A 15,752-nucleotide genomic window follows, 5' to 3' on the forward strand; every position below is an offset into this window, starting at 1 on the left:
TACCTACCGTGTCACCAAGACATAGATCACAAGGACGGAAGGCTGATTACTTGTGAATGTGCGTAAGTGACTCAGCCAAACATAGCAGATTTTATGTGCTTCAGCGGATGTGAGAATATCAGCGTGAGGCTGAATGACTTTCAGATTACTCATCATCGTTATGTAAACCTGAGCAGAGTTTGAAGGAGAGGAAATAACAGCCAGGTGAATCTGAGGCATAAAACGAGTGGTATTTGTACTCGGCCCCATCCATGTGCAATCAGATGCGCAGTGTTAATTTTCTAACATGTTTTGCCTGTAGTTTGTTTTTTGTGACAGCAATGCTCTCCATCAAGATGCGGAGGCTTTCCCAAAACATGTGGATCTCACCAAGCTTCATATATTTTGGGGCCTTTAGGAGCAAAAAGGAATGAAAACACATGTGTTCACCATACGTTTCTGCCCCTCCCCCCGAAAAGTACATTTATCCTTTTCTTTAAAGGGACTTTTGTGGGGCTTTTATCATGTTATAAATTTATTCCCTCATCAAAAACATACCTGGAGTGTTAACTTGATTGTTTCATGTACGTTTGAGAAATCTTTTATTCTCCTATGGCAACCACTCAGCTGTGCAAAACGCTTGGATGGACATAGCTCCGCCTTCAAGGCACATCTCCTCCTCTGAGCTCAGTTTCTAAGCCTCACAGAGCAGCTTACCACCTTGACTTCCCCATTCAGTTCCTTCAGACTAGCCAACAGCAATTAGCAAACACCTGATGGAACTGCACATCAGCTGATCTCATTATAGAATCTGCTTCTCAGTGAAACACTGGCAAAAACGTTAGGAGTTAATAGAGGAGGCAAGCTGTGATAACTTGCTGAAGGCGGAGTTTCAGAAAGAGCAGGAGTTTCTTAAAGAGAGAGAGGCCCAATTTCAAGGCATTACAAATTTCTTTTAAGTAATATTTGGGATATGTATACACATATTTGTACTCTCTATACTCTGTTAACATCAGTTGTTAAAATGGCACTTTGTGGCTGGAAAACACATAACACTGTCCGTGTTCTTACAAGTTTATGACACTGAAGTTTGTACCCTCAAAGGTCCAAATACTTCAGGTACTGTATACTCAAGAGTGACTTTGTTTTCCCACTGGACCTGTTTGAGATTAAGTCAGAAGTTTGGGGAGGAAACATTGAGGTGAGGCCTGAATGGAGCCTTGCAGCTCTGGACTCAGCTGACTTTGCCTCATAAAGCGAGGACTCGTAACAAGGCCCCATAATTGCACGGGTTGCCCGGCAATTTGTTTCCACTTTGTTATTAAGTCCTTTAAAAATGAGGCATTTCCATTTAGAAAATGTTTAGATAAGAGGTCTCTAGAACTGCAAAATGCCAACGCTTTCATAAGCTTTGACTTTTAGAAGCGGCCACTTAGCTGTCACAATTTTTTCTCTCTCTCATTCTCTGAATATTCTATTCTGCAGCACAAAAGACACCCACAGCAGCTTCAAACACAGGAACACAAAGCTCTGGCTCCTTTAAAGCACCATGAGCACTCTCTTAACAAGTTGGGAGTAGTAAATGTGTTTTCTCCCCCCCCCTACAGATTAAAAGTAGCATACAACTCAAGAGAAAGGGAAGGATCAGTCAACAAACTACCAGAACCAGAGTGTCAACCTCAAAGTGTTAGGAAAATATGGACAAATGTGAGCAACTTTTTTCAGTTGGTCACATTAAAACTAGAAACTTCAATGTATCGTATTAGGATTTTATATTCCACATCGACACAATGTAGTGGATACGTCTGAAATATGCACAACAATCAGTAGAAATGCAGTAAAGTTTGCGGTTGCAACATAATAAAATAAGAAAAAGGCCCTGTTTCTTATTAGTAAAAAATAGATTTCAAAAAAGAGAGAGAGGTGCACAAGATGTAGCATTGAGTGTATTTTTACCAGGAGGTGAAAAGATCGCACTGAAACACTTTCCAATTCCAGCTGGAATAAGAAGAAACATCTCCAAGGCTGATCAGAGAACATGTACAAGAAAAAGCATCCTGAGACTTCCTTTAAGTATATGTAACTGTTAAATCTTATAACCATGCAAGATGTAAGTAGTCAAGAAAGACGTGCTCTTGTCTTTTTTGACTCCCTATGGACCATTAAGTTAATTTTTAAACAAGTTCAAGGAAAAGGACTGAAGAATTGTGTCAGAAAGGTCTCAATAACAAGTTCAACAGAAAATCTGGCACGCTGTATGAGGAAAAGCAGGAAGTGTCTCTAACCATCTAATACTTATATCTGAAATCTCTGCTAGCAGGAAAAGGCAAATGTTCACACTGAAAAAGAGCCCATAACATTTTCAATGTTCTTGTATTCTATAGGAAGTTTTAATAACTTATTTTAGAGCCATAAAAATGAAAATATTGAAATGATTTCTAAGTAGATCATGATTTTTAAAGCCCTTTTTGGACAGGAAGTAAGCAAAGGCCTCCAAGATAGCTGCAACTGCCGTTTGTGAGCATAAAGTTCAGCAGGTAGAAAAAAAAAAAGCAACTTTACAGTGTTTTTCACTTTTTGTGTTCTCTGTGAGTACAAAACATATGATGTTCAACAAATTGCCTTAAATCAGAAACAGCTGTTTCCAAACATGCATCAATTGCAAGAAGGGATTTTCTCAGTGTCTGAGCCAAATGAATGTTGATTCCAGCTGCTGTCTGACTTGACAGCAGTAGCAATGATTCAAAGTGATGTTTAATGCCAGACAACAGCTGTGTTTCCATTACAAATGAGTGCAAACTTTGTCGATAATCCGCTTATGTCGAAAAAAAAACCAACAACACAATTTTGGAATTGCTGTGTTTTCATTACATGAAGAAACTTAACATTTAAGTCATTAAAATTTATGGCGGTGACAGATGTAAATACATGAGCTTTCAGCCGCTGGTGGTCATCAGCAGCCATAAAAAGAGACGTCGCTGTCTTATTCAGGCATTGGAGCGACAAGGTCCTTATTTTTGGGACCTTGAGATCTAGAAAAGCTATTCAACACTTTTGAATGACAAACTCAACTTTTGATGAACTATACAAGAGCTCAGCTGCACATCGTCAAGCCAGGAGAGCATCTACAAATAAGCGTGTGTGCAAACTGGTGTGCCACACAAAAAGTGTTTCCATTTATTTCAAAACGGGCATGTTTCCATTAAGCGAATTTATTTTTATAATTGGATTTTTTTCTTTTCTTTTTTTGGTCAATGAAAACGCAACTATAGAAGTCCTTGAAAAATCTTTTCGCAGTTCAAAGTGTAGCTTCACCCTCTAAAGGAAAACAGATTGATTGGGAGGAGAAAAGTGAAACTTGCTCCTCCCATGCATGGCTCACTTACTAAAACCAGGTTATTCTGGTTGTCACGGTGAAGAATTGCAGCCAAACTGGGCTCATGAAAATGTTCTTAAATCCCTCCACAGGGTGCCAGTTTATTATTAATATCTCTGACATTTCTCCTTTCTTCTCTAAACTGGAAAAATCTCCATCTAAATCTTCATTTTATAACCTTGAATTTAAGCTGGTGTCACTGATTTTGTTTCATGCAGCCATGTCGGCGCTCGATAACCAAAGGGTAAAACCTTTTTAAAGCTTGTGTTCTCATTATTGTCACTAGCAACATGCTTTAATACAATAAAAAAAAATAGCAAAAATAATTTAATATTGTTAGTTATTTTTAACATAAATGTAAAAAAAAAAAAAAAAAAAAAAAAGTAATGATTTTAAGTAACTTAATTTCTGACATATTAGTAAAAATGTACTTTGACGACAGCTTATGGTAATAAATTCTTAAAATATAAATTTTATTTGATAAATTTAAGGTTTTGGAGTTAAAAACAGGGAACATTCAAAAGCAAAGATATTTTAAAAAGTACATATTAGAAACTGCGAACTCAATTCGCAGTGCACTTGTGGAACAATTCATAAAACCAGACATCTGTGCTCGTTTCCTTAACAAATATATACTGCATCACACAAAAATTAAGAGACGGTCAAACATTTCATGATGAACACAGTACTAGAAGTTAGGAAAAACAACTGCAGCTTGTTGAAAAGGCACCAGAGTTTTGTTGGTCGCTCGAAAGCTTTAGCACAAACACATTGGCATGATGACAGAAGACGGTAGCGACACTTGTAACAGTAAAATATATTTTGGTCTCAAGCGTTATAAATATTTTAAATACAGGTTCTTTTAAATGACATCAAAAGTCTTCACAGTTGTGCTTCCGTCGCAGCGAAAAGACAAGCCGTTAGCGTTGAACCGGGGACCCCTTACCACAGCGGAGCGGGTTGTGGGTGACAACCAGGCGGCAAGAGATGCTGAGGTTTGTAGAGATCTGAGTAAAGGTTCGCTCATCCCTGAACTAATGCATGAGCGGTCGAGACCCCTTGGCGTGGGCGTCATCCAGGTCTGTGGTGGTCAGAGCTGCAGCAAAGAGGAGTAAAGCCAAACATAAACAGACATGCTCGATCAGGGTTCTGCTCCGTCTTCTGAAAGTTGTCATGTGTGTTTACCTTTCTCACTCAGAAAATAGGCAATTGTAAAATGTAGACTGGAAATACCAGTAAAAATCTGATAAACAGTTGGTTGTTTGCTAGGTGGTGCTATTCACTGCAGAAGCTAAGTCTTACCAAGTACTTTTGGTCTAGTTTCTAATGTCGATATCTTAGTAGGCTTCAAATATGTCGAAAATAACTTACAAGTTTCAGCAACAAATAGAAGCTTTTTTTTTTTAAGTCAATGATTCCTCAATATTGTTGATAAAAACATTCCAGATCCAGATCATTTTATTTACAGCAAGACATTTTTCCCCACATGTTACAGGCTAAAAATTGGGATGAGGCACAATTGTGAAATGTATTACCACTACATTCATGATATGTCGAGGTAAATGTGAGTCTTTGCATATTTTGGAATATAAAAATCTCCAGATTTGTGCTTGTGCAAGAAATAAGAAGCTGCAGACAGGCAGTTCTTTGATTTTTATCATACATATTTAAATATTTAATCCTTAAGGAAGAACTCGCAAAACTAAATGTTGAAATCTACGTGTTAGCATCTTTTCACACTTTTAGAGAAGGAGGCGAGGTCCTTCTGCAGGGAACGTCCATGTTTTCAAGCAGATTTTATAAAACCTGCTGCATTCACACCGCTCTGTTTTGACAGACACTCAAATCCAGCTGGACTTAAGTTTTTCAGCGTGAGGCAGCTGCCCTCTACTCGACTTGGCTCGGGAAGACCGAAGAAAATAAATATCCCCATGAGAATCCGAGAAGGTACTGAGAAATGAATGTGCAGGTGGAGAAGATGGGAGATTCAAAATCTGATTACAAAAGGAAAAGATTAAAAGGAGGAAGGAGAGCTGTGATCAAAAGGTTCCCAGAGAGAACGGGATGCGCACTCACAGAGACAGTCAGGCCTCACTGTGCCACTCAGGAATGTGCTGGGCCCTTTGATGGAAGAAGAAAGAGCAGCCAGTCTCAGACTCGTGGAGGTGGCATCCAACTTCTCTTCCTGGAAATACAGAAAGATGGAAGAAGAAAAAAAACTTTGTGAGAAAACTAGACTGTCATTATGAGGCGTAAATAGTGGGGAAACGTTCTCTGCTGGGTACCTGGAATACCTTTTTTTTTTAAGGCCACACTTCAGTCGCTTTCTCACAGCTGGAAATCAAAGGCAAGACTAATAGAGCTTTTATTGAAACTCACAAAGATAATTGATTCAGTTGTGTGTGGTCACTGCAGGTCAGTCTCCAGGTTTGTGCAACTGTTGCATTTCTAAAGTGTTGTCCGACAATGTTATCTGCTTACCTGGTGGCAAACTGAACAAACAGTCAAAAATGAAACAAAGTTTGTAAGGAAATTGAAATCTGGGGTCAACACAAAGTGATCTAAAAAAAAAAAAAAGGTGCATTTTACATCATGTGGGGCTTCTAAAGCAACAACTATGTTGTTATGTTTAGTAGTGTTGATTCACAGCAAAAACACAACATGAAGACTAAAGGAAATCAAACCCACTGTCCCTTAAAACCATTACTCAGATTGGTATGTTTTGTTTTTTTTTTGCTTAATTTTACATTTGCACAAAATCAGATTAATTTGAGGCTTTTATTGATTCATTTGAACTTTTTTCCCCAGCTGGGGATAATCACAACTTCAACATATATATAAAAAAAAAAAAAAAAAAAAAAAACATGAACTAGAAGCACAAATGACATTATTTCTGAATAATTCCCATAATGTCAAAAAGATCAATGCGGGCTCCAATAAATATACTTTCTTAGCTATATTTGATTAAATGGCACTTAGGTAGAAACCACACACTTTTTATAGCACTTAACAAGCTAATATACAATTAATTTTAATTGTATATTTGAGTACTCATTTTATCTCAATAGGCCTATTTTAATTAGTTGGTTTTCCCGGTACGGTCCTGGCTTTTAAGTGTAGCTCGCAAATTTTCAATAGGGGCAAGACTGGTTGTTTTAAAAAACAAACATTTGCTTGATTTAATTCCAAAAAACTATTCTGATGTATGTTTTTTGATTGTTGTAAAATTTCAACAATCTAGCTTTTGTTTTGAGGTGTAGTTTTATTCAATATTCGAGGAAAGCAAGCATAGAAAAAAAAGCACAATGTAGCCAACAACAAATTTTTTTTAGCAGGTAATAGATGGTACCGGTTTAAAAGCCCGACCTTGGCTCTTCCAACAATTCCTCCTGATATTGTGACAAACAAATTGACGGTGTTGCATTTGAAGCTTGGCTAGCACCTTTTCAGTGCATCCTGATATTAAATCTTCACTTTTCACCTTCTTTTTTTTATTCCCTCATTAACTGTAACTTGAAGTTAGCATTAGCTCCTGCTACATACTGTGCTGGCACAGCGCTTTAGCGTCAGTGAAACTAATGTTCATTACTACTGCTTTAGGGTTAATGCAACTAAGTTTTTAGAACTCTATTTTCTTTAATATGAGGAAGACAGTTTTGCTGTTCAAACAGCACAATAACCAAAAATACACATAAAAATAGATTTAGTAGGCTAACATTAGCCTTCTGAAAGGGCCCTCAACCCAACTAATATTATAAACATACTTAAGGACAAGGTCTATGACAGGACACTAACTTTTTTAATTAAGCTCTATTAATTCTCATCAGACGGTCAAACATCCCATCAAAAGAAAAACATTTATTTACAGAACTGTAAGGCCTATTACTATATATTTTTCCAAGAAAATACAGAATTGAAATTAGTGCAACAAATTCTCCAAGAATGTCTGTTTTATTATTAGTCAACCCTGAAATAAAGTAAAATTCAAATGAATCATTAATAGCCCCAAGTTACCATTCTTGCTGATGATGTGAGTATATAAACATCTGACTGGAACTATACATAAATTACAGATCAACATTTGAACCTGTGTGAACGTTTTCTTCCACCTGTTTTTGTTTAAACAAACCACAAGTGAGCAGCAGCCATTAAGCTGATGCAAATGTCACTTATCACTTATCATGGGAGTCATTAAGCAAAGTGAGAGGTAATCTAGAAGAGCAAAACCACTTAAAGAGTGACTGCACGACTATTTAGAGGAGGTTGCAGACTGCTGATAGCAATCAGCTGTCAACAGTGATGTTTTAATGGCTCCCCCGACTGTTTTTCCAGCGAAGAACATAAACGGGGCAATTAAAGGAGACTGGTAATCGTTAGGTTTCATTTGAACGTCCACTTGTGCTGCTGCGCACTCGGACCTTCCATGAGACATTACTGCCACCTGAAATTATTCATTTATTCATAGAACTTGTAAATGAGGTGCGGTGCTTGTGTGTGGGTGAGTTATTCATGAAAATGCTGTCAGAGTTAGAAAATCCTTATCCAAACAGCCGCTGTTCGAACAAAGCAGTGCTATTAGGTGGACCTGGATAAAGGGTGGTGTTGCTGAGAAAGCCCAGTTATTTTAAAGGAATTAAGCATTTCACACTCTGTGTGGGCGTGCGTGTGTGTGTGGGTGTGTGTGGGTGTGTGTGTGTGCGTTCTTGTTTATGTGACCTCCCAGACCTTTTCAGATCAACAGGCCTTATTGAGACAAAGGTTGGATTCCCTGATTAAACTGGACAACATGTTCATCAACAAACATCAAGGAGCAGAAATGACTGTAAATAAAATACAACAATCCATTTTCAAAAGTAGAGTTGTCCAAGCTCTTAGCCATGTGGAATTTCAAGATGAAAGAATTTGAATTACATAAAAATCTTTTATTTTTTAATTAGAAATGCAGAAATGCACCCATTATCCCATCCCCCCATAAAATCTATTAAACATGTTTTAATGAAGTGATCCAAGTGGTATGATTGGCTAAATCACATCAATACAAAAAGTAAAAATGCTGTATAAAAGAAAGGGATCCAGTTTTCTACATTTCCTAAAATGTGATTAATTCAAATATCTAGTATTCTACCTATAATTTTCCAGTTTATGAAAAATTTAATTTGCAAAAACCTTGCCACAAATTTTTTTTTAAATAAGTGTTCCTATATATTAAACACCTGTGCTGACGAGCCAAATTTGGATCGAGGGCCACATAAAACCATTCCAAGGGCCACAAATTGGACACCCCTAGTCCATACTCCCATAGCCATGGGGGGAAACACATTTTGTCAGGGACAACTAGTCAGCAGAGAAGCAATGCCACTGTCCTTATCACCAATGGTAACTGGTCCATAGATGAAGAAGACTGGACAAGTTGCCAATGAGACAGAGTTCTCTTCAGCAAGGTGGAGATTTCCCTGTTTCTGCAACGACACCCTCCAGGAGCGACGTGAAAGAAGGTCGACACTATCTAAATATGGTCCTAAAAACTGTCCACACAAATTAACTTCTTGGTGCTTTAATTCTTAACAGAAAGTTGTTGTTTTGAAGCAATTTGATTGGCTGACATATCTTTGCGCAACACTGCCCCCTATGGATTTGGGAAGTTTAAAGTAGTGCTAAGTGGTGGACCAAGAGCTGGGAGTTTCAAAGGTGTTGATCAAAGTGTCAGTTCTCTGAGCGTTTACAAGGGGATGGTATGTTGTGGTGTTGGGTAAGTTGAAGGATAGAGTTTGGGACAAATGGCATTATTTAAATGAATCGAAGTCAATGCAACAGCTTAAACACATAAATACAAATGTGTGTGTGTGTGTGTCTATATTGTGTCTTACTCTGTATTCTTGGATTCTGCGTTTGGACTCGTCCAGCTGGTCCTGCAGGTCCTGGACGATCTCTCTGTATCTACCACAGCGCTGCTCTACAAACGCCATCTGCTGCCGTGATTCCTGAATAAACCGAACAGAGGCTGTTGTCACAACCAAGCAGACGTGAGACTCGGCTGTTTCCAACCAAGTGGAGCTTCCTAAAGCCTCAGCAGTGCTGAGCACTGAATTCAAAACAGTTAGAATAAAGATCCACATGGACCTGATTTCAACCCACCTCCAAATCTTTGAAGTCGTCTAGCAGACATTGTTTTTCTGGAACCGACTCCAAGCGCTCCAGTGCTATTCTCGTGTGCTATCCGCAGGCACACACACACACACACACACACACACACACACATATGTAGATGTATATAAAATCAGTCTAACAGGAAGGGAGTTCAAGGAAACATAATCCACTTATCTCATATTGGGATCTGAATCTTGTAATTAAAAGATAAGAACTGCAATACTTCAAAACTTGTCTAAAAATTATTCAATTTTTTTTTACTTTTCATATATTGTGTACAAATCTGTTACTTAATGATACCTTCAAGGTACATAAGGTACGAAAGAAAATCTAAATTAAAAATAAGTGCAAGCATAACCAAGAAAAACCTGGAAAAAAAAAAAAGTAGCGAGGATGGAATAATCAAACGGCGTGAAATGAGATTGTTGAAGGTTCACATTAAAATAAGATAACTTCTGACAGCTGCACACTCTGATGAGATATTTATGGGTGTTCCAGCTCTGCAGAGTCAACTGGCGGCTTTATAAAAACAGACAAAGTAAAGAGTCTAAAGTCAACTCCTTTAGCTGTACTGTTGCCTAAATTTCATGCCTTTCTATTTTACAGTTTCATATGTTATTAGACATTTTGGAAAGATTAACTGCTTTAAAAGAAATTGAAAAGTTATGCACATAGAAAGCTTTAATTAGACTATATGCAGATGTTTTTCGGTATTCAAAAGTAATGAATAGTTTTATTTTCTTTAGCTATAACACCTTTAACTAGTAAATCAGTATCATTCAACAAAATATAATGATTTTGTCTCTAGTGTACTAAAATGTGCTTCCCCTCTGATTTCTTTAGATTGCCTCTCAGAAACAAGTCTTGCCTATCAAAAAGATTTGAAGCTGTCTAATCAGAATATTTCCTGGCTTTCTGAACATCCACCATTTATTGTTTTCATATCTCATCTAAGCAAATAGAAAACTTTGATGCTAATGCTTTGGTCATTTGGTCTGTTACAAAAATTGTTCTCCATTTTGGACAGAAAAGACTGATAGACAAAATGAAATTTCAGCATCAACAAGATTTCCTAACGAGTTTGACAATAAATGTTGTTTTCTTCTCTGCGATAGTATTAAATTCCATCAAAATGGTTAAACTCACAGTTTACATATCTAATTTAGATTTCTAAATACTAGACGTAACTTTGGAAAAACTGTGGCGTAACAAGGTGTCACAACTGTCACAATAAGCACTAAATTAATTAATTGCATGGGAAATTAAAACAAACTCAACTTGTGATTTATAGTTTTTCCTATTTTCTCTCTTTCTCCTAAAAATTGGATGACAAAAGTCTTCAGTCTTATGATTTGCTCTCAACTATGAAGGGCATAATTCATTTAATTTGTTGTTTCTGTTGTTTTGTTAATATACTTTGGATATTTAAAATGTCTTCCAGTTCCAGAGTAATGTATGGTGTAGTGTTAATTATTCATTATAATTCAAAGTTTATTGATCTTTGAGATTGTGTTCTTGCATTATTATGGCATAATATTACTTGAAAATGGTCTTAAAACAACAATGTTATTGTTTATCACAATAACGTCTGGGACAATTTATCATCCAGCAAAATAACACGTAGCAATGCTAAGATGTAAAAATCTGGACCAATATTGATATCCAGAATTATCCTTATCATTTTTCTTACTGATATTTACATTTATTGTATGTAGTATATTGCATTACATATTTTCCTACCCTTTCGACATTGAAAAAACAACCACACCATTGGCATTGCTTCTCTGCTTCAGTTGAACACTCCTCAGTCTTGTGCTGCATCACTGTCATGGTCGCATGACCAAACAAAAACCACATGACCAACCTCTTCCAGAAATACAAATGGCAACAAGATGAAAATAAAACATTGATTGTTAACATCAGCCTAGTTTTACTTATTGAGCCAATACCTAGATGTTAAGAAATTACTAACATCAGCTGATAACAATGCTATTGCCGATATATCATTTGGGGGTTTAGCAAGAGGGGCTGCAACAGAGAAAAGCCTGGAGGTTGGTAGTTAGAAAACAACCTTATCATGAGACAGGACAGGAAGTGCTTCCAGATGCTGTTTACTTTCTGAGAACGAGCCTGGGCTTCTGCTTTCGGTTCTGTCAACTCTCTCGGCCAGAAAGATTTGCCAGCTACTCACCAAAAAGCTGTCTAACCAGGGAGTTCACTCTGAGGCTGGAAGGATGTGCAATATTTCTTTCTATTGGAATTTCAAATATTAAGCATTCTGAAAAAACTATCCTGCTGAGAGACTGAGAAGTTTTGGTAAATAAAACAATGCAATCGAATTTTAACCAAGTTGATCCAGGCCAGGTTAGTCTGATTGGGTGCATCGTCTCGGCTTGAGCTGGCTGGTCAGTCAATCATCACATCCCATCCCTGACTCTGCTCTCAAAAGGACACACAAGTCAGTTTGTGCCACATTTGTTAGATAACTGCTCAGAAAAATATTCTACTATTTTTCAGCACCATTTGTTTACTCTTTCCAGAGAGCTGACAATTTCAAAATGTATAAGAATATCACCATCTGGGGCCAGTGTATTACTTCAACACCTCACATTCTCTGAGATATTGCCAACAAAGGAGGGAACAATGCTGCATTTATAGTCACTGCATCTTGGCAAGCTAAAGAGCAGCATTTGGTTTAATCTAGTGTTACCCTAAGATGTTTTCACAATTTTTGGTCATAATAATGAAGTATTTCCACAGGAGTAAGAATAAGTATATTGAAGATCAACGTTTAAGACATTTTAAAGTAGGTGCCCAAAGTCGGTCCTGGAGGTCCGGCATCCTGCATGTTTTAGTTCTCTCCCTGGTTGTACCAACAACCTTTTCAGGATCTCAATGTTCTTCTTAGGCCTTCTGACGAGCCGTCATTTGATCCAGGTGCGTTAAACCGGGGAGAGAACTAAAACATGCAGGATGCCGGCCCTCCAGGGCCCACTTTGGGCACTCCTGTTTTAAAGCCTTACTTTTAGATGAATAATCGTAAGACTTTTTGGGACGTTTTAAGGATGTGCAGACACCCTGAAAGTGTGGTGACAAACTGTATACTACCTGGTCGATTCAAATTGCAATCAAGGATTTTTGTCTCAACTCACTCATCGAAACCCTATCTTTACATCAGCAGAGATCTGGCTGCGCTGCTACATTCACACCTCCCTGGTTAGCTTCAGGAATCGCCCTGTTCCTACTCAGGGTTGGTGTGTTTAAGCACCAAAAGGAAGCTGGCTGTTAGGAGGCATCACCGACTGTCACGCTGACATATTAGTAAGATTTGCTGGGTGATCCTGAGCAGCTGGGCTGAGTGGAGAACGGGTCGATGTGTCCCCACTGCCAACAGAAAATGCAGGAGTTGATGGAGGTTCGAGACATCTTCTATTCTGTCTTGTAGCAGCGAACTGAAAGCTGAAGCTGACAAGCGTGGCGTATAATTGTGACAGGTGGGTCGCCGTGCGTAAGACAAGTTCCTACACATATTTATTTATTTTTAAGGCTGTTAAAAGCGTTTGGGTCAACGCAACCTTTGATCAGCGCAAACGAATTCCTATCTGACATCTAATTGCTGATTAAGAGTGTGGATGGTAGAATCAATACCATATTGTCAGCAAGGCTCACTTCTGGGCACCATCAGCAAGACTTGTAATGATTAACGGAGGCTCTGAGCCTCGACTAAAACAATCATTTCTCACCCTGGGTTAGTCTTCATGGGTAGCCAAACAAAGAAATCTCTTGGGTTACTGCATAGTTTTCAAAATATGGAATTTTCTTCCAGCATTTTCAATATCAGTGTGGAAAAGAAAATATAGAGAAAATATGAAAATCTAACTGTCTAAAATAAATGGACTAAGTTTCAGAATGAAACTGTGTCAAAGAAAAAAAGCAAGCTTGAGACCCCATTATCTCACAAATAACGAGAAAGTAAAACTGGAACAGGCACAAAGAAGTTTAAGTTCACATTATCCCACTGCAATAGTGAAATAAAATAAAATCACAAAAAAGGGGGAAGTTTTAGTTTCATCTAAAACAACTGAAATGTTTCAAAAATGAAACAGGGTTGAGATATTTTTATCACCAAATAATGAGACTTACAGGCGTCAAAGGTAAAAGAGCTCATGGCATTGTTATCTCAACATAATGAGAACTAAAAATCAAATTTAATCAAAAATACCAGAACACTGAAAGAGCTCCAAGCTAAGTGATATATGGGGTTATAATGAAAAAGCTTGAGGTGTTATTTTGAGGTGAGATGTTTTGGTGGATTCCTCAACAGAGCAAGACTGGGTTTCTTTATTTCAACATAGCGAGATAATAAACAACCATTATCTCATAATGTGAGCAACTGAAAATAAATTTCTGTGCACAATATCTGGATTTTTGATATTTTTGATTCACAAACACATGCTTATTCATAAAGATGTATGGCTCTTATGGGTGGCTGTGATTCTACATATACACCAACTCACGCTGGACATTTGTCAAAATCCACAAATATTTGAAAACTGTAGCACAGACAATTCTTAAAGTTTGACCTTTCCACCTAAAATTACAAATTAACCAGTTTATATGGCTAAATAAAATCATGGTAGTACAATTTTAACTTCAATATGACATTTAAATAAAATCTTAATTGAACTTTCACAGTAACATACTACAAGAAATCCAATCTTACCATCTCCAGGTCCAACACACGATCCTAAAACAGAAATAAAACGCAACAGATTAGGATTAGGGGTGAACTGAAACCTGAACGTGAACAAGTGAAGCTCAAACACAGGATGCTTCTATGTGTGCAAAACTAAGTCCAGGTAACAGCTCAGCACAAGTAAGGAAAAAAAAAAAAAAAAAAACTCAGCAGACGCATGTAGGAGAAAAAAAAACCTTGAAAGAAGAGAGGAATAGGGTGTTCTAACATAACAAGGGAAGTAAACGCAGTGGCTGGGGAGAGTTCCTCTTATCACGCTCACAAAGACAAAATGCTCCATCCTCTCCTCCAGCTCCTGACTGATGTTCCCTCGCTAACGATGCATAAGTGATGCTCTGGCTCTTATCTGCCACTCAAACGCACACCTGCTTCTCCCTGCAGCAGGCATTCCTCTCTCCCCCTTTTTCTGCAATGTGTTGATGCTTTCCAGCAAGGGTCCTTTTTTTCCCCGCCCCATCTTTCGTTTTAACTCATCTGTGTCCCTCGAGCTTTCCGTTTTCTGGCTCTTCACATGTAAATCGTCCTTGCAGACGCGCTTCAGTGTGTTTATGTGCGTACGCGCATCTGCTTTGCATTTTAATGGGGTGTAAAAGCGCCAGCGAGGCTCCGGCGAGGGCCAGTCCACTCCGGCTTAGGTGAGTGGGTGGCCCTGCCAAGAGGAGAAAAAAAAAATGACAAGGCCTTTAGTGACTTTTAAACTCCAAGGCCTCGTGTCTGCAGTAATTAGCTATTTGCTCAAGCAAGCCCTGGAGGAGTCTGCCAGGCGCACAGCTGTGCAGTAGAGTGGGTAGGGGCGGATGGGGGGGCAGCATCAGAGAAATGTGATTCTACTGGAAAAACAGCTGACGTGCAGAAAAAAACAAAGGGAAAAAGGTGTTGTCTCTTTCTGAAGTGGAAAGACGGAAACAAAAAATAAATCTACAAACAGATCCAGCACAGATTAATGAAAATACATGAATCTGACCTGAAGGCTTCTCATTTCTTCCTCTTTCGTGCGACTCCTCTCCAGCAGCTCTGAAAACGAGGAGACTGCGTGAGATAAGATGCTACTGCTGATAAGCAGAGCTCTTAGATCCACGCTCACTTTGAAAACGCCACCTGAAATCCAAGCTAGCGTTATTAATCCAGAGTGCGCTCTGCTCGTTTGCTGGTTTTGTTTTTGTTTTCTCCAACATCCAGTTCCTGCTGTGCGACTTGTGAAGTCACGCCCGATACAAAAACTGCAAACGGTAAAATTTTATTCCGAAATCCTTAGAACGGAGCTTTCACAGTTTTCTTGAAAATTACTGGACTTGGCTCAAGCAATCTGCATACGTTCCCATGGTGACAGGCCTTAGGAGCGTAATTTCATAGGGCTAATTTAATTTTAAAAAATGTGTCACAGCGTATTTTTCTGAACCCAGTTTGCGAAATTGTATTTGATTGTTTTGTAGAGCAAACAAATCAGTGTTAACTAGAAATCAAAGTGAATGTTTTGTTTGGCAAAGTATTGAA

At 38.2% G+C, this 15,752-nt stretch overlaps 1 protein-coding gene across 2 annotated transcripts in view; it reads right to left on the reverse strand.

Annotated features, from left to right (window-relative positions):
- Window positions 1-3,809: 3,809 nt before the first annotated feature.
- Window positions 3,810-15,752, reverse strand: part of cep128 (centrosomal protein 128) — a 54,078-nt gene continuing 42,135 nt past the window's right edge. For both annotated transcript variants that reach the window (XM_044106679.1, XM_044106678.1), the window contains 6 exons: window positions 15,223-15,272; window positions 14,226-14,249; window positions 9,491-9,568; window positions 9,223-9,336; window positions 5,432-5,540; window positions 3,810-4,451 (listed from right to left, as the gene is read on the reverse strand). In XM_044106679.1, coding sequence (XP_043962614.1) covers window positions 4,390-4,451; window positions 5,432-5,540; window positions 9,223-9,336; window positions 9,491-9,568; window positions 14,226-14,249; window positions 15,223-15,272 — 437 coding nt within the window. In that variant the 3' untranslated portion in view covers window positions 3,810-4,389. The remainder of the gene's footprint in view (window positions 4,452-5,431; window positions 5,541-9,222; window positions 9,337-9,490; window positions 9,569-14,225; window positions 14,250-15,222; window positions 15,273-15,752) is intronic.

Source organism: Gambusia affinis, linkage group LG22 (assembly GCF_019740435.1).
Source record: "Gambusia affinis linkage group LG22, SWU_Gaff_1.0, whole genome shotgun sequence".
In the NCBI taxonomy this organism is placed as follows: domain Eukaryota; kingdom Metazoa; phylum Chordata; class Actinopteri; order Cyprinodontiformes; family Poeciliidae; genus Gambusia; species Gambusia affinis.